A 17,848-nucleotide genomic window follows, 5' to 3' on the forward strand; every position below is an offset into this window, starting at 1 on the left:
AAAAAAACCAAAACCACATGTTAGTGCACCAGTTGAGGAACATGAGCAAATTACATAAATAACATCCTGTAATTTGATTTTGATACTATTTTTTTGCATCTTGATAGATTGAAAATTAACACTGAGTTGACTGATGAACATTATCACATAATTTATTCAAAAAGTATAAATAACGACAAACAAAGATAGAATACTATTAACCGCAACATGTAAGTGTAAAAAACCCCAAACAACATTATGATTTGTACATTTTCACAATGTGCTTGTTCTATTTTTAAACCAAGAAAACAATCTGAAGTTGTCTTTATTTTTAAGTTATCGTGCCGTGATTTTACCAGTCCGGCCCACTTGGGAGTAGATTTTTTTCCATGTGGCCCCCAATCTAAAACAAGTTTGACACCCCTGCTATAGGCGTATACCTGCAAAGGTAGCTAAATTGATAGCGCAAAGTACCAAAATACAGTATTTGACTGGAGTTTGTTTCAGCATTCGCACAAATGGTGACTCATGATAAAATAATTATTCCAGGGTAATCTTTTATTTACCACACACTTTTTTTTAAATGTATTTACAAAAAATTATAACACTATATTTCTGGAATCTCAAAGTGCTATAGAGTGGAAAAGAAACAAGAAAATATTTGATTATAAATTAATAGTAAAAAGTATTATAGAGCAAAAATCAAAAGTTGTAGGAAGAACCTACAGGGACTTTTTAGCAAAATGCTTTTCTTAAAAAGACAGGTTTTTAAGTTTTGTTCAAATGCAGCTGTAGTCTGTGGGGCATTCAGCAGAGGAAGGCCCAGACACCTTGGTGGGTTTATGTGGATGTAGGGTAGAGGGAACGTGTGGAGTCTGAGTGAAAGGGGCATGTCCATAAATGCACTGGTGGGTAAGTAGGAGGACCTTGTTTTCGATTCTGGAATCGAATAAGAAGCCAGTGAAAAAAATGTCATAATAATAGTGATGTGGTTGTATTTGCGCACCCTCATCAAGATCATAATCAGAAATCAGAAATACTTAATTGATAATCCCCAGGGAGAAATTTGGGTTTTCAGCACAATTCCGTTCAAGAGCAGACATGCATTGTACAGGAAGACAGAAACAGAACGCTGTTAGGTCTGCCACTTTTGACGGCCCTTAAAGGTGGTGAAAAGGTGTATAGCCACCAACACACAAAAACATGTTACACAGACACCATACAACTTGCAATGGGGGAGGAAAGGGGGTGCGCTACGGTGGCAGGCTGCTGCTCTCTAAGCGCTGCTCAGCCGTCCACCACCCTTAAGGGGTTTAAGTGGTGGCATGGGCTGGGAGTGTGTGTGCTTATGCCCATTGTCCAGGGTGTGAATGTTATCCGTTCAAGATTAGACAAACAAACATCGTACAGGAGCAAACGCTGGGGGAGGATGGGTAAAAAAAAAAAAGTAAATCTCAAACTGGGCTCTATGGGGCAAGGGCAGACGGTCAGATGTTTTCCAAGTCTGAGCATCTTCCAATCATTTGTGGCAGCTTTAGGGTACTTTGAATGGCTTCCAACATCAGGCAACGCTTACTCCAGATGTCCTGTTATCATGGTTCCAAATAGGTAGATGTTGCACTTTTTGTATGTAGAAGAAAAGTTTTGTCATTTTATTTAATCTGAGCAACAACTTGAAGCAGTTTAATGTTGCACTTTATATGTGGAAATGTTGCACTTTATATGTAGAAAGGTTTTATTAAGAAACCAATTCTGAGCCTTATCTTATTTAGTTTTTATTTTATATATGTTGACTGCATTAACCCTGGCAATCGACCCTGTGTGTATATGTATGTTATTGTTATGTTAAAAGAATAAAGCCATTGTTTACACATTTTGGTAAATAGCCAGAAAATGTACAGTATATTTTGTTTTTTTCTTACTGTACCAAAAATGAACCGAACCGTGACCTCTCAACTGAGGTACTTATTTTTGTGTACCATTACACCCTTAGTAGATATCGTCACTGTCCTCCACTGAAATGGTCGCAAAGCACGCAGCACTCCTCTTCTCCCAAGAATCCGTCGTGTGTCCAGCAACAACCGTTTTGACAGGACAAACAGGTTCCCCTAAACCCGAGACCTTGTCAATTTTGTTGAGAGGAAAGTTGATTAATTCCATTGTTGAGATTTTAGAGAGCGGTGCAAAAAGAGGCAACAAGAAAGTTGAAGTTAAACAAGACAGGACGAGACAAAGAGGCAAGCAGGATGCTGGCAGGGATGTTCTGGGTGTATTGAAGCTTCTGGATACTTTTCTCAGATGAGGAGTGCATTTTAACACACTAAATACCCGTAAACACTAAAAAAAGGCAAATATGAGCGATGCAGAGTTTTCAGTACATGCAAAGTGTGGACATAAGTCATTTGTGGACTCAAACTGTACACAGTAAAGTGGAAATCCCATGAATAGGAAAACAATCATATTGTTGTACCTTGCGGATTTGCTCATTTCATGTTCATATACTTGAATATCATTTGTTGCCATGTGTCAGTGCGCCCCTCCTTGGCCCATCTGGTAAAAATGTGTCTAGAACCGTTCTCGAGGAGCACATTGTGATGTCATTTCCAGCACACAACGATGTTGGGATCATTTTCCAAGCGGTCATCCAGCTCCTTGTAGCTGATCCCTGTAGAGCAATCAATCATCAATAATCGATCGTCAGCATGATTCCCCCATTGAAAACAAAGGAGCAGTGCCTGTCTTGCAGCAGATCTCATCGTAACTGTGACAGCCCGTATAAAGGCGAGGAGGCCTGCTCTTCTCGTCACGCAACACCTTGACTGGATACTTCTGCAGTCGCCGAATGAGAGACTTCATCAGCCCGAATTGAATCAGCCTCCTGAGGGAGCACAGTTAGCGCATGACCCAGCCGACCGCCAACTGACATTAACGCATGTTTTTTTTCTTTCCTGGTGTGTGAGACGAGTGCCACTGACCTCTCGTCAACTCTCTGCAGCTGCTGCGAGTAACGGGAACAAAGGTCTCGGACCGTGGTTCCCGGGCTCAGACCGCAGTACAGCTGGAAGACGTCTCTCAAACTGGCACGCTTCTGGCCTGACGGGCACAAGGTGTGTCTTGTAAAGACGCGGAGGGACATATTACACACGTCAGGCTTTACCAACCTTGCTTGGTGACGTAGGTGAGACAGTCCTCCTGGATAAGCTTGTCATCCATCAAACTCTGCACCTTGGGGGTGGTGCAGTACACGTTGGAATACTGGAGGACACAAACCACATGGACCATCAATGTCTGACCACCACGTTGTCTTTTCAAAGTTAATGCTTGAACCCATAAAGCCCGTTGAAAATATTTGACATTTTGCCATTCAAAATAAATGATTCAATCCATTCCACCTCCAACAGATTCAACTCATCCTATAAATTTTAACTACCAATGTCCCACTTAAAAAAAAAATTCCATTTGATTTTATAACCCTATTTCTCCCTTTTTTTCTTTTGACCACTCCTATCACATTTTTCAACAGATTTTAACAATTCCACCATCAAAACATTCCACTTCACCAGAACATTCATGCTATCTATTTTTTATCCAACCATCAATCAATCCATTTTCTACCGCTTGTCCCTCTCTGGGTGGCGGGGGTGGCAGGAGCTTTGTTCAAAACATTTCACAGTTTTACCCAAATTCCCTAATATCAAGTCTTAATTAAAATCGGAACTTATAACATTTCAGTTCAGCATCGGTTTTTCAACATTCACACGCAATTTCTACAGAAACTGCTTTATCTACTTGTACAATATTATCATTATGATGGTTATAATATGTGGAGGTTAATTTGCTAAATATTAAATATTATCAAAGCTTTTTTGACACTGAATTTGTAAACTGATTTTTTTTTTTTACATCAAATCATGCTGGCATTTTTATTGAAAAAAATTGTTGGCAAAATGGGTGTGTTTCAGTGTAAAAAAATTCAGTGCTGAAAATGTCAGTGTCAAAAAATGTGCTGCTTCAAAAAGCAAGACTCACTTGGGGTAAATTAAGTCATAAGCAATCGATTCCGTCTCAAAACCAGCCAATGAGGTGTCAAGTTTGTCACGTGACACGGGTCTCGCAAAACATTAAAAAAGCAGTTAACTGTGCTACCTGGGCATAATACAACATAAATAAAATCCTTTCAAACTATAGAAATGTTTTTTTACCCTTTGCGTTTTTGTTTCGCCGTGTTTGTTGTATCTTTGTTCTTGCTCGATTATAAAAGATGTCAATCACGTAGGTGGTCTGCAGTAGAGAAGGAACGTTAAAACAATTATCACTATTGAGTGTTTTATTGTTCATTGTTAATATTGTAAATCCCACATTCTATATTTGTATGTACATTCTGACTGTCTTTTAATTCAGTAAAAAACTAAAGTCAGTCCGTTTTTGAGATGGTCTGTTTATTTTTTTTTTTACTGAATAAGAAAAACACTCAGAATGTACATTAAAATACGGAATGTAGGATTTACAATTCTAACTATGAACGATAAAAAACGGAATATTTAAAATATATAAACGTTGCTCCTCTACAGCAGACCACCTCCTTTATTGACATCTTTTATAATCAGGCAAGAACAACAAAGATGCAACAAACACGGAGAAACATAAAGGCAAAAGGGTAAAAAACAAACACGTATTTGATATAATAACAATGTTCTGCAGAACTTTGCTGTAGAAATCTGACTCCGTCTGACACTCACATTTGCGAGGTCTCAGGCTTGTTGCTACCCCGCCCACTTTGTCCCGTGCCATGCGGGCATGAAGCAGTGCTTCCTATGGTCACCGTAGTAACCCGTATGTCACTCAAAAGTGCAGATTCTAACCATTGGAATCATTTCTATAGTTTGAAAATATCCAGTGGGCCGCATTGAAATTGTTGTATTATGCCCAAGTAGCCCACTTAACTATCTTTTTTATGCTGTTTTAAGACCCGTGTCAAGTGACTTCAAACTTGACACCTCATTGGCTGGTTCTGAGACAGAATCGATTGCTTCCGTCTTAATTTACTGAAAGCGAGTCTTGCTGCAAATTTTTCGACACAACAGTTTAATATATTAAATTTTTTTACACTGAATGTTTAAAAACTACATTCTTAAACACAAGCATTTTGCGAACACAATTTTCAATGAAATTGTCAGCATGATTTGATGTAAAAAAATTCAAATGCAAAATATTCAGTTACATAAATTCAGTGTCAAAAAAAAACTTTCGTAATAAAGACACAAATTAACCCCCATATTATTATTATTAGTGCATATGCTAAGAGTTCCACTTGTCTTTAAAGCTTGTTAACTATAAACAAGGGTCCTTCAACGCACCATGGTTATGTGCAATTAGATGCAAAAGTGAAACTTATACCTAACTTTCTCCTATGCTGCAACAGGCAGAAGTAGTGTACTTTTACCTTTCTTGTATCTCCTCATCCTTGTTACAAAATACTGTTGTGGTATGCAACTGTTTAAAAACATACTGAGTGAAGTGTTGTATGTTAGGTTTGCCTCTATACAAGTGGCACATATCATTTTGTATTTTTGGTAGGGGGGTTTAGACAGTCTTAGACATTCTTAATTTGATTCAAGCAAGCTTATCAAACTTTTGACAGCAACATTTAATTTATCTTAACATTGATGCCGTTTTTTTTGTTTTATAACTGACATTTTTAATTCAGCACCAAAATGTAATGGATTCTTCCTTGACACTTTAGCAACGCTTCTACCAAGTTTCATGGGAATGTTACGTAATCCTTCTTTGGACAAATAACACAATATGTCATTGAAGAGACTTTTGCTGAGTGTTGTACCTGAAATATGGACACTAAAGTCACCAAATCATAATACCTGGAAAAGGAGAGTTGGAATTTAATCTCAATACAATTGGAATCAAATAGTGTCTGAATCTCTCAAGACATATTTTGCTGTGAAGTACACAATACAAAGTACTCAGTACTCACAGGAGATTTTGCACAGCAATACGAACAATATTTAACTCCACGTCTGCTTCAGCTGAGATTTTCTGGACATGTCGATAGCCGTCTATATAGGGCAGAATCTGAGGATAATATGGAAGAAGACAGGATTGTACTGACCTGAAGACAAAACAATGAATAATTTATGAACAACAACGTAATGTACATGATGATGAGCTCCATTTGAAGTACTTTGCAGCTCTCTTTGCAGGTGCAAGTAAGCGATGAGCAATTTGGCCTAAAACCTACATTGCGATATATACTGCACATTGCAGCCTCTTGCTTTAACAATATAAAGTGCATCACAACATATTATTTGTGGAGTGTTCCTTACCAATCATCCACGAATGAGATCGGCTGATACCAATACCGGTACTGATCACATGTATTAACAGTAGATTTTTCAGTTTGATTGTGGTGAGTGCTATTGCCAGTTTAACAAAATCAACACATTATTTAAACCAGTTCCTTATTCTCTTGTATTACATACAATTGCTTGATCAAAACGAAGTCAATAGTACACAATAACACAATAATTATCTACTACTTTTTAAAACATTTGGTTTTTGCTTCCAAAGTCCTTCTGTGTCCAGGGAATTGTTCCCTGAATTTGTTAACATTAACACACAAAAAAAGATTTTGAGAAAATAAAAATATCGTCCGAATCACTCTAGTATCGATCATGTACTGATAAATCTCTTGGTATCAACACCACCAATTTATGGATGGATTTGCCATAAATTATGTGTCGTGTATTGTCTGTGACAATGCTGACACACCAACAGTTGTTGTTATATTATCCTCTCTTTAACTCCTATTAATCTACTTGTTAACAACTGCTTACTTTCTGCTTCAACCTGCTACCATCTACACTTCTTAAACTTCACTAAGCACTTATTTCTTCTGTTGTTTCAAGTTCGCTTAGCGGCTAGCTTAGCTATTACATGCCTGCTCCTGGCTTGTTCTCGGTGTGTAACATCATGTTTAGCCTTGTCCTAATACTTGATAATAATACTTAAAGTATAAAGAGATGCAGTTTATTTCTTGTAATGAAAGTGATAATTATCAACTTAGGGGAGAAGCTTCACACTGTGATAGACAGCTTGTCAGCCAGAGTACTAAAAATAAATACAGTGACATCCAGAGGGATTGGCATTTGTGATCAGCATTGATAGGCATTAATCTGCAATGACGATCACATTATATTTTATGAAAATCGACTGATGCTGATCGTGGCCGCTGGATCGGCATGTCCCTCATTATTTGGCATATAAATGATAATATGGGGTTTCTGCAGGTATCACCAGCAAGTCTAATTCAATGCTTTTTCATGCCTTTTTAATGTCACCTAAAATACATTCATTGCTCATGTCCTACTGCAGATAGTTATTACATATAAGCAAAATCTTACAATTGTCTTTATAGACAAAATGTTAAGTATTTGACAACAATTTAGAATATTTGAACATTTTACATTAACTGTTACTTTAGCGAAATAGAATTGGTTCACAAGACTGTTTAATGTGAGAATGTATTTCTATTTTAATTGATTTTATACAGCAAAAGTTGCTTTGTAGGTCACGGCAAAAAAATTTGACACTTAACTGCTGCCTGCCTTTAAATCGCAGACTTGTGATTAGCTAATGGCCTGTGTGATTTCACCGCGTTGATGCCCATTGAGAAAAGTTTGGAGGTCATTTAGCACACAGCGCAGAATGCCTCTCTGGGTTTACCATCGAAGGGCTCTGACCAGCGTTCACTAATGATGACGAAGAAAAACAAAATGGTCATAAAAACTTCCCACATCCTAAAATACATTTTCAAAGTTAAAATAAAAATAATAATAATATAATGCTTTTAGTTTTATATTCTATTTTCTTTTGATACCCCTTGCACATATTTCATGTTTCTTTTGTCTATTCTTTCCTTATGGTAATAAGGAAATAAGTAATTTCAATTTCTTAATTACTGTTTGAAAATTATAGAGAAAAATTATTTCTATGTACGGTACATGTTTTGAAAAAATGTATAAAGACATGTTTACTTGTATGTTCTGATTGTTTGAATGTTGTTTGTTATGTTGTTGAAAAAAAAAGGCTGTGATTGGTCACCTTGTTACGACATATTTTCCAGGATTCACATAGCCCACTTTTGCGAACGTCTTTTCCTACGGTTTTAAAGCGACAATGTGCACATTAAATTTCGGACATTTTCTGAATGTTTGATGAAAATCTGCTCATAACATTTTGAATTACAGTAACTATAGTGGAATGAAAAACTCCATCGCGTGTGCACACGCACACTGTCATAGACACACGCACACACATACGCAGAAGCGTAAACGTAAAGTAACAGCAGATAGGGATTGGAATTTTACAATAACTCACGATTCAATTCGATTCCGATTCTTAGGGTGACGATTTTTGATTGAGAATCAATTCTCAATTCATTATTTGGTATACACATTATAAAAAAACATTTTCAAAACAGGTAACATCAGCTCCTCTTGGCTGCTGACGTATGATGTATATCAGCAACGACTGAGCGCATTTCTAAAAATCGATTGACAATTTTGACGTTAACGGATGTGAATCAATTTTTTTTTGGCACCCCAAGTAGTAGAAATGGTTAAAATTGAAAATCTCCAAATCAGCTGTTCTTCGGACATTTTTTTAAAGTTTCATAAAAATCCGGCCAAAACTATAATAAAAGTCAGAACAAAGACAACACAGACTACCAAGTCAAATTCCTTGTGTGTTAATAAACATACTTGGTCAATAAATCTGATTTTGATGTAAAATAACTGAAACTGCTATTGGCTTTGATTTAAAACATTCGGTTTTTGACCTTAAATCCCCTCTGTGTCCAAGGACTTATTTCCTGAATTTAAAAATAGTAACCAAAATGACGAAAAAAAGCATATACGGTACTGATACTCTACTTTGTATCGTTACAGTCGATATTTTGTATCTGTTTACATTCAAAAGCTTTACCATAGTGGTTACCATGGCTTCTTGCATCGTCTTACTGTGTGTAGTGTAGCATGTTTAGCTACTATTCATTGTCTTCTAATGATAATTATGCTTATATTTAGAAACATACTTTATTTATTTGTGTCTTAGCTTAGCTTCACACTTTGGAGGGACGTTGGCTGTTAGCTTGCTAGCGAAGACTCCACATAGCGTTGTGCATGCATTTGTTGCAGCTTGTTGCTGTCAAATCTGCAGGACACAGCTAGAATGTGTCATCAACATGGATTATCAGGATATGGCGATAGAATTAAAATCTGCATCGTCAGCCAACATTTTATCATATCATGTAAATATCGCACAACCCTAGTGGAAAATAAGGGATTTATTTTGGATAAGAAGCCAGAATTTGGAATTTTGTCACAATACTGCATGGTTGCTGAGGTCATTGGTTAAATCGCTGCCTCATCTTTTTCAAATGTTCAAGAACCCTATCGATTTTGACATTTGTCACATTATGCATGGAGAAAAAACGTGTTTATAATTAATCAATCTGACAAGATCGTTAACTTCTCTTGTGACATTTAAAGAGTTTTTGTCAAGTTAACACTTAAAAAAAAATATAAATTGACACAGGATCGCAAAATAAGGGAAGTCAAAGGTGTACGTACAAAATAAGGTGTCTCCAAATTTTGGACTACTGAATCTACTGGTAACTTTTTAAAATTGTCATCAACATTGCTTTGTCATTGACAAATACTAGTTGATGTTTCCTCGCAGGCAGACATGATGGATTAAATCGGACATCATATATAACCAATAAATACGTTGGCACTTAAAACTTTCTCATGCTATACAATTAGAACGTGTTTGGAATTTCAACTCTTTGAAACATTTCATGCATTTTTCTTTCTTTTGCGTAAATTCTTGGTTAAGGTTAACACACAAAAGTTGCAAGATTAATTATTTTCCTCACTGCTACTTCCTTTCCTGGGAATTATTTACCCTCTTCTGCTTCTGCATGAATGATTTCTCAGCCGTAGATGATAAGAGAGCTTTAAACTTTGTCCTGGTCTTTCTTGGTATTTTGGGATGCCTTATCGTGTCACATGACTTTGACCACACCAACAAGGACATTTTAAAAAATGCACACTCCTCCAAATGTATATGCATTCAGACGAGCGTATCTTAAACAAATGACACCAACAGATGAAAGTCAACAACCTCCTGTTCTGTTGGTAAAGAAGGTTTAAAAACTTGAGAAAGGGTATCAGTCCACCGCCAAGTCCTTTAGGTTCATTAGAAGGTAAATAACTTGAATTAAAAACAAAAACAATTCAACAAATGTCATTCTAAATTGTGTAATATTGAATATATCGCAGGTCAAAAGTCTGAAACATACAGTATGTTATTTAACTACGAAAATGTCAAATAGCTCAAACGAGCAAAGTAAAACCGTGATTGATAACTGCACATCGATGAACGCAAGGACCAGTATTGCTCATTTACTGGTGAGGCAAGCTAGCGCGGTAATGGCTAACATAAAAGCTAACATTTATGTATTTCCCCATTCAGAACCAACATACCCCAACCTAAACTTGTAAAAAGACAATGTCAGAGCAACTAATTTATTGTGCATATTGAAACAATGTGCTGTCTCAGATAGAGTGATCCTTTTATACTCTATACTAGGAATATGACAGAGGTTTCTACAACAGGAAGTGAACCCTTGTGACATCACATAAACCTGACATTTAAACACCTGTTTTGCATTTATCATAAAAAAAAACACTTTAAAACTTTTACAAATTAAAATGGAAAAATATAAACATACTTAAACAGTCAACAAATAATATTGCTCTTAAGAAGCCAGAAAAATATTAAATGTTTCAATCGACAAGAAAATATATTGTCTTTTTTTTCTTTTTTTTTTAAACCTTTGTTAAAATATCTATGTGTGTGTTTTGGTACTTTCTAAACACATTCAACAATACCGTGATACTAATGGTAATGCTAGTGGGGGAAGAGTGGATCGTGAGATCGACAGGCTGATCGGTGCACCGTCTGCAGTGATGCAGACCGTTGTGGTGAAGAAGGAGCTGAGCCGGAAGGCAAAGCTCTCAATTTACTGGTCGATCTATGTCGCATGCTCACTTATGGTCATGAGCTTTGGGTTATGACCGAAAGGACAAGTTCGGGTACAAGCGGCTGAAATTAGTTTTCTCCGTCTGGTGGCTCGCCGTTAGAGATACGTTAAGAAGCTATGACATTCGGGAGGAGCTTAGAGTAAAGCCGCAGCTCCTCCACATCGAGAGGAACCAGATGAGGTGGTCCGGGCATTTGGACAGGATGCCCCCCGAACGCTTACCAGCTGGCCTAGGAACGCCTCGGGATCCCCTGGGAAGAGCTGGACAAAGTAGCTGGGAAGAAAGAACTCTGGGCTTCTCTGCTTAGGCTGCTGCCCCCACGACCCGATTTCGGATAAGCGGAAGAAGATGGATAATTAATAAATCCTAATTTGTGGAAATTAATTTACCACGGTCAGCGATAAACAAAGGTTTATTGTATGTTTGTAGTCACCTGTGACCCCAAACAGGAAGATTGGTGTAGAAAATGGATGGACGTAAAGCTCACCTGCTGAGTGGTAAGATCCCATTGGGATTGAATGAAGTGGTCTTTGCTCTGGGTGAAGACAGGAACATCGTACTCCTGGACCACTAGGGGATCCTTTCGTAGGGGGATCAACTTTAGGTGGATGGTGTTAGATTCGTCTAAAAACACACAGATATATGGCAAATTTAGACCAAATAATATAAAAAAAACAAGAGCAGCTTTTCAATGTTCATGCAGTCTAGCGTTTAATAACATTGAGAGCCGCACTTTTTACAACCAGACTGAAACAAATTGCACATTTCCGCAGTCTATTTCTACACATGACAGAATAATAACCACAACTAATATAAATTGTAAAACAAATTTTTCTGATCCATTTTTATCATTTGAGATGCAGCACTAAACTAGAACATTGTGTTCTGCACATGATGTCTGCAAGTCACCATGTCTGCAATCATAATAGTACATCATAGATGGACAACACTTTTAAGCAGTTTTGTCTAAAGTACTTGAAAGCAAATCACTTTAGTCATAGTTAAGGTCATTTTTATTATTGTATATTACTTGAGTTAAAGTCCAAAAGTACCTAACGTTTATTGTACTGAAGCATCAAAAGTAGAAATTATTATTATTATTATTTTTTTTTAAAGTGTATAACATCACTTAAGATGTACTGATCCACATTATAACAAACAGGAATTATGTCACTAACTCAACTTTTTTTTTTGAGTAACAGATGGTTTAGGGTAGGGGTCCCCAAACTACGGCCCGCGGGCCGAATCCGGCCCGCCAGCGTCCAAAATCAGGCCCGCAGGAAGTCCCAAGTATACAATTTATTTTTATTTTTATTATTATTATTTTTTTTCTTATCTACTTTGTACCGCTTGCTGCTCACGGTGTCTCCTAGCCGCTCAGGCAAATCATATTGTCTAAAAATGCATTTTCTCATCGATAACGTGACAAAATCACGTGCGCGGAAAGTGCGCTATATATATATATATATATATATATATATATATATATATATATATATATATATATATATATCTAATATATATATATATATCTAATATATATACAGTATATATATGTATGTGTGGGAAAAAATCACAAGACTATTTCATCTCTACAGGCCTGTTTCATGAGGGGTTTCCTCAATCCTCAGGAGATTAGAAAAGAAAAGAAAAAAAAAATCTCCTGAGGATTGAGGAAACCCCTCATGAAACAGTCCTGTAGAGATGAAATAGTCCTGTGATTTTTTCCCACACATACATATTACGCTCTACCACGGTATCGAGCACTATTTTTTGGATAATCAAATTAAGACATATACAGTATATATATATATATATATATAAATATTAGATATATATATACTGTATATCTAATATATATATATATAATATATATATATATATATATATCTATATATATATTATATACAGTTTTTTTTAAATTGTTTTAACCCAATGCGGCGCCCGAGTCAAAAAGTTTGGGGACCCCTAGTTTAGGGTAAAAACTGAGTAAATTACAGCTATGGGATATGTATGCTTAAGTGGGCTGTTTGCAACATTTACACATATACCTAGAGGGTGCTAACATTCCAATATATTTTACACATACCCCGCCGTCTTTCGGCTTCTAGAATGTAATAAAGCACAATATATACGTATGTAACACATGCACGCGCATTACCTTTAGGTGTTGCTGGCTAATGGTAGCAATTTGGATAGCTAGCTTTAGCTGTCATTGAATGAATATTTTATCATAACATCAACATGACTGCAAATTGTTAGTTGCATCTCTTCGACTGCTTTTAAATGTGCGCACACGCTCCCTGTGTGTACGAGACAGGGTAAGCGACTGCCGTAAACACCAATTGTTTTATTCGGGCCGGTAAAAAGTTTTACGGCTTAAACTTAGTAATTGTGAAAAATATTGACAAGGTTAAACTGTTTAGAGACACAATAAACACAACAGGAGGAATATTTCTACCTATGGGTAAGGTACAAGCTCCTGTCGCGTTGAGCTCTTCCAGCAAGGTGGACATGATAGGCAGAAGTTTCTGTTTGCTCTCCTCTTTGGAGATGAAGCCACTTTCCAGCTGCAACAACCAAAAAAGCAGTACATACAGTAGATACTACTACACAAATAATACACATTATTATGTATTAGGAATGTAACGTTATCAAAATCTCACAGTATTAAAGCCACGGTACAATATCATTGTGGTATTGCCCAAAAAAATAAAAAACTTGGTGAAAATGTCAGTGTGTAAAATGAAATGGCAAGAATGTTTAGGATAAACACATTTACTGTAATTGAACACAAACATAATGCTCAAATGTTCTAATTAGGGCTATCAACCAATTAAAATATTCAATCGCATTTTTGTCATAGTTAATTCTAAATTAATCGCTCTTAATCGCAGCTAGGATTTTTTTTTCATCATTAATAAGTAGAGATGTATACCGACTCCCGGTATTTTTCGATACCGGTTCCTAATTGGATTGGTCCAAGTGGATAGTTAAAATTCTGGACTAATGATACTGCTATCGGTACTTTTTTCATGCAGCTGACCGTTGTAATTATGACATGCGTGCGCTGTCACATTCATTCAGGTAGCACTGCAAAGCATAAAAAAGACACGGTGCAACAGCCAATCAGAGTCCAGTTTTGACCGCGCCACTTGCGGTTACGTAGTATGCAGAAGTAAACAGAATCATATATTTACCGTATTTTTCGGAGTATAAGTCGCACCGGCCGAAAATGCATAATAAAGAAGGAAAAAAAACATATAAGTCGCACTGGAGTATAAGTCGCATTTTTGGGGGTAATTTATTTGATAAAACCCAACACCAAGAATAGACATTTGAAAGGCAATTTAAAATAAATAAAGAATAGTGAACAACAGGCTGAATAAGTGTACGTTATATGACGCATAAATAACCAACTGAGAACGTGCCTGGTATGTTAACGTAACATATTATGGTAAGAGTCATTCAAATAACTATAACATATAGAACATGCTATACGTTTACCAAACAATCTGTCACTCCTAATCGCTAAATCCGCTGAAATCTTATACGTGTAGTCTTTTACGTGAATGAGCTAAATAATATTATTTGATATTTTACGGTAATGTGTTAATAATTTCACACATAAGTCGCTCCTGAGTATAAGTTGCACCCCAGGCCAAACTATGAAAAGAACTGAGACTTATAGTCCGAAAAATACGGTACGCGGCATTGGAATCACATTTTAAATCAATGTTTGCTAAAAACAGAATCTAAAAGCGGAAAGTAGCGGAATTTGGCGTAATGTTACTGAGATGTTGTAATTGAGAAAATTGAAAAGAGAGAATCATGTTTACTTGACAAACATTCACCTCCATGGAGCCAGGGGCCAGGACTCTATATATAGCAGCCCTGCACACTTCTGGGGCCATCTCTTTGCACCTCGAACTACCAAACTCACTCCAAAATACAGAGCCGAATATTTTCCAAAACTGATATTTTTTGCAAATATGATGACTACTTGTCGCTACAAAGCTGTGTGAAAAACACCTGCTACTCTGCAGCCAGTTGTAGAAGCAACCACCGATTAGACATCTTCATTGGTAAGTAAGTTATTGATAACTTGACAGCTTCTAATACTATAGTTGGACCATTAGTGTTGAAATAATCTTTTACTTGGAAACATGTGCATTGTTTTTGTGCTTTTTCTTATTTAATTTACTTTTTTATTTCCTTAAAATGTTAATAAAACTAATTATTTCACAGTTGATTTGGTTTTCAGTATAGATGCTATAAAACTGGCAGATTAAAAACAAGGTACAAAATCTTGATATTAATTGAGATTGGATCATTTGTTTCCGTATCACCCAACCCTAGGATGTGATAATTAGCTTGAAGTAATCACAATTAAGGAGGGAACACCCCACAAAAGTTTGTAACAACAATATTTTATCCTCAAAAGACCCTCACATTCCAGTGTCTACCAATCCAGTAATCCAAAGGCCAATAATTAATCCACTCAAAAAAGTGAAAAATTTAAGTAACATAATAATCCATAAAGGTGCTCAGAAGCAAGATAGCATTCACTGACAAGTCTCTAGTCACAGTCCGACGTCACTCCATGGGCCACGTTTGCGTGACATCAAAACACCTTGCTTAACTGCACACCCACCTAATATGCTAATTGTATTGATTTATATGATATATTTGATATACATTATATCAGGGGTCCCCAAACTTTTTGAATCGGGGGCCGCATTGGATTAAAAAAATTTGGCCGGGGGCTGGGCTGTATATATATATATATATATATACACACACAGGTAAAAGCCAGTAAATTAGAATATTTTGAAAAACTTGATTTATTTCAGTAATTGCATTCAAAAGGTGTAACTTGTACATTATATTTATTCATTGCACACAGACTGATGCATTCAAATGTTTATTTCATTTAATTTTGATGATTTGAAGTGGCAACAAATGAAAATCCAAAATTCCGTGTGTCACAAAATTAGAATATTACTTAAGGCTAATACAAAAAAGGGATTTTTAGAAATGTTGGCCAACTGAAAAGTATGAAAATGAAAAATATGAGCATGTACAATACTCAATACTTGGTTGGAGCTCCTTTTGCCTCAATTACTGCGTTAATGCGGCGTGGCATGGAGTCGATGAGTTTCTGGCACTGCTCAGGTGTTATGAGAGCCCAGGTTGCTCTGATAGTGGCCTTCAACTCTTCTGCGTTTTTGGGTCTGGCATTCTGCATCTTCCTTTTCACAATACCCCACAGATTTTCTATGGGGCTAAGGTCAGGGGAGTCGGCGGGCCAATTTAGAACAGAAATACCATGGTCCGTAAACCAGGCACGGGTAGATTTTGCGCTGTGTGCAGGCGCCAAGTCCTGTTGGAACTTGAAATCTCCATCTCCATAGAGCAGGTCAGCAGCAGGAAGCATGAAGTGCTCTAAAACTTGCTGGCAGACGGCTGCGTTGACCCTGGAAAAAAGAGCTGGACTGCTGCTTAGTGGTCCAAAGTCATGTTTTCTGACGAAAGCAAATTTTGCATTTCCTTTGGAAATCGAGGTCCCAGAGTCTGGAGGAAGACAGGAGAGGCACAGGATCCACGTTGCCTGAAGTCTAGTGTAAAGTTTCCACCATCAGTGATGGTTTGGGGTGCCATGTCATCTGCTGGTGTCGGTCCACTCTGTTTCCTGAGATCCAGGGTCAACGCAATTTTGTGACACACGGAATTTTGGATTTTCATTTGTTGCCACTTCAAATCATCAAAATTAAATGAAATAAACATTTGAATGCATCAGTCTGTGTGCAATGAATAAATATAATGTACAAGTTACACCTTTTGAATGCAATTACTGAAATAAATCAAGTTTTTCAAAATATTCTAATTTACTGGCTTTTACCTGTATATATATATATATATATATATATATATATATATATATATATATATATATATATACATACATACATGAATATAGTATGTATATATATGTGTATATATATTTATATATATATATACATATATACACATGTATACATATATATGTATATATGTACTGTATACATATATATATATATATATATATATATATATATATATATATATATATATATATATATATATATATATATATATATATATATATATATATATATATATATATATATATATATATATATTCCAAGCCCAATGATTTCACGTTATCGATGGGAAAATGCATTTTTAGACAATATGATTTGCCTGAGCGGCTAGAAAATGGATTAGAAAGGACAGATTTTAAAAAATTATAATTAAAAAAACTTGGGACTTTCCGCGGGCCGGATTTTGGGGATTTTTGGTCCCCAAATGTTTTTAGTTTGGGGACCCCTGCATTATATGATCGACAGTACCATGTAAAAGATCTGTGCTCTGCCTAAATATATATTATTTCCAGCTCAGTGTAATTGTCCATCCATCCATCTTCCGCTTAATTGTAACGAATAGAAACACAGTGATAGACCTGTGTGGTGTTTACAAGATGATGACATAACTGCATTGCACCTTGCACTGCAAACATATTTGACTTATTAAAGACTTAAAAAGCAGGTATTGATAAGACTTCCCTGCTGTGAGATGTTACATGATGTTAACCTTGTTAATCTTGTGCCAATAAAAATTGTAAAAAAAAAAATGCATTTTTTAACATCTTAATTTATTAGTCAATTATATTAATATCATAGATATGTAATTAATAATTGATATAATTG

At 36.2% G+C, this 17,848-nt stretch overlaps 1 protein-coding gene across 7 annotated transcripts in view; it reads right to left on the minus strand.

The window, feature by feature from the left end:
- Nucleotides 1–515: 515 nt before the first annotated feature.
- nprl2 (NPR2 like, GATOR1 complex subunit) overlaps nt 516–17,848 on the minus strand; it is a 29,714-nt gene continuing 12,381 nt past the window's right edge. For 4 of the 7 annotated variants that reach the window (XM_062049615.1, XM_062049620.1, XM_062049637.1 and 1 more), the window contains exons 5-12: nt 13,561–13,669; nt 11,587–11,723; nt 5,969–6,066; nt 5,819–5,855; nt 3,141–3,234; nt 2,955–3,072; nt 2,715–2,857; nt 521–2,644 (exon numbers count right to left, since the gene is read on the minus strand). In XM_062049615.1, coding sequence (XP_061905599.1) covers nt 2,577–2,644; nt 2,715–2,857; nt 2,955–3,072; nt 3,141–3,234; nt 5,819–5,855; nt 5,969–6,066; nt 11,587–11,723; nt 13,561–13,669 — 804 coding nt within the window. In that variant the 3' untranslated portion in view covers nt 521–2,576. Of the gene's footprint in view, nt 2,645–2,714; nt 2,858–2,954; nt 3,073–3,140; nt 3,235–5,818; nt 5,856–5,968; nt 6,067–11,586; nt 11,724–13,560; nt 13,670–17,848 lie in introns of all 7 variants that reach the window. The other 3 variants (XM_062049607.1, XM_062049598.1, XM_062049644.1) reach the window with 3 other exon arrangements.

The sequence above is a fragment of the Entelurus aequoreus genome, linkage group LG01 (assembly GCF_033978785.1).
Source record: "Entelurus aequoreus isolate RoL-2023_Sb linkage group LG01, RoL_Eaeq_v1.1, whole genome shotgun sequence".
NCBI lineage: Eukaryota > Metazoa > Chordata > Actinopteri > Syngnathiformes > Syngnathidae > Entelurus > Entelurus aequoreus.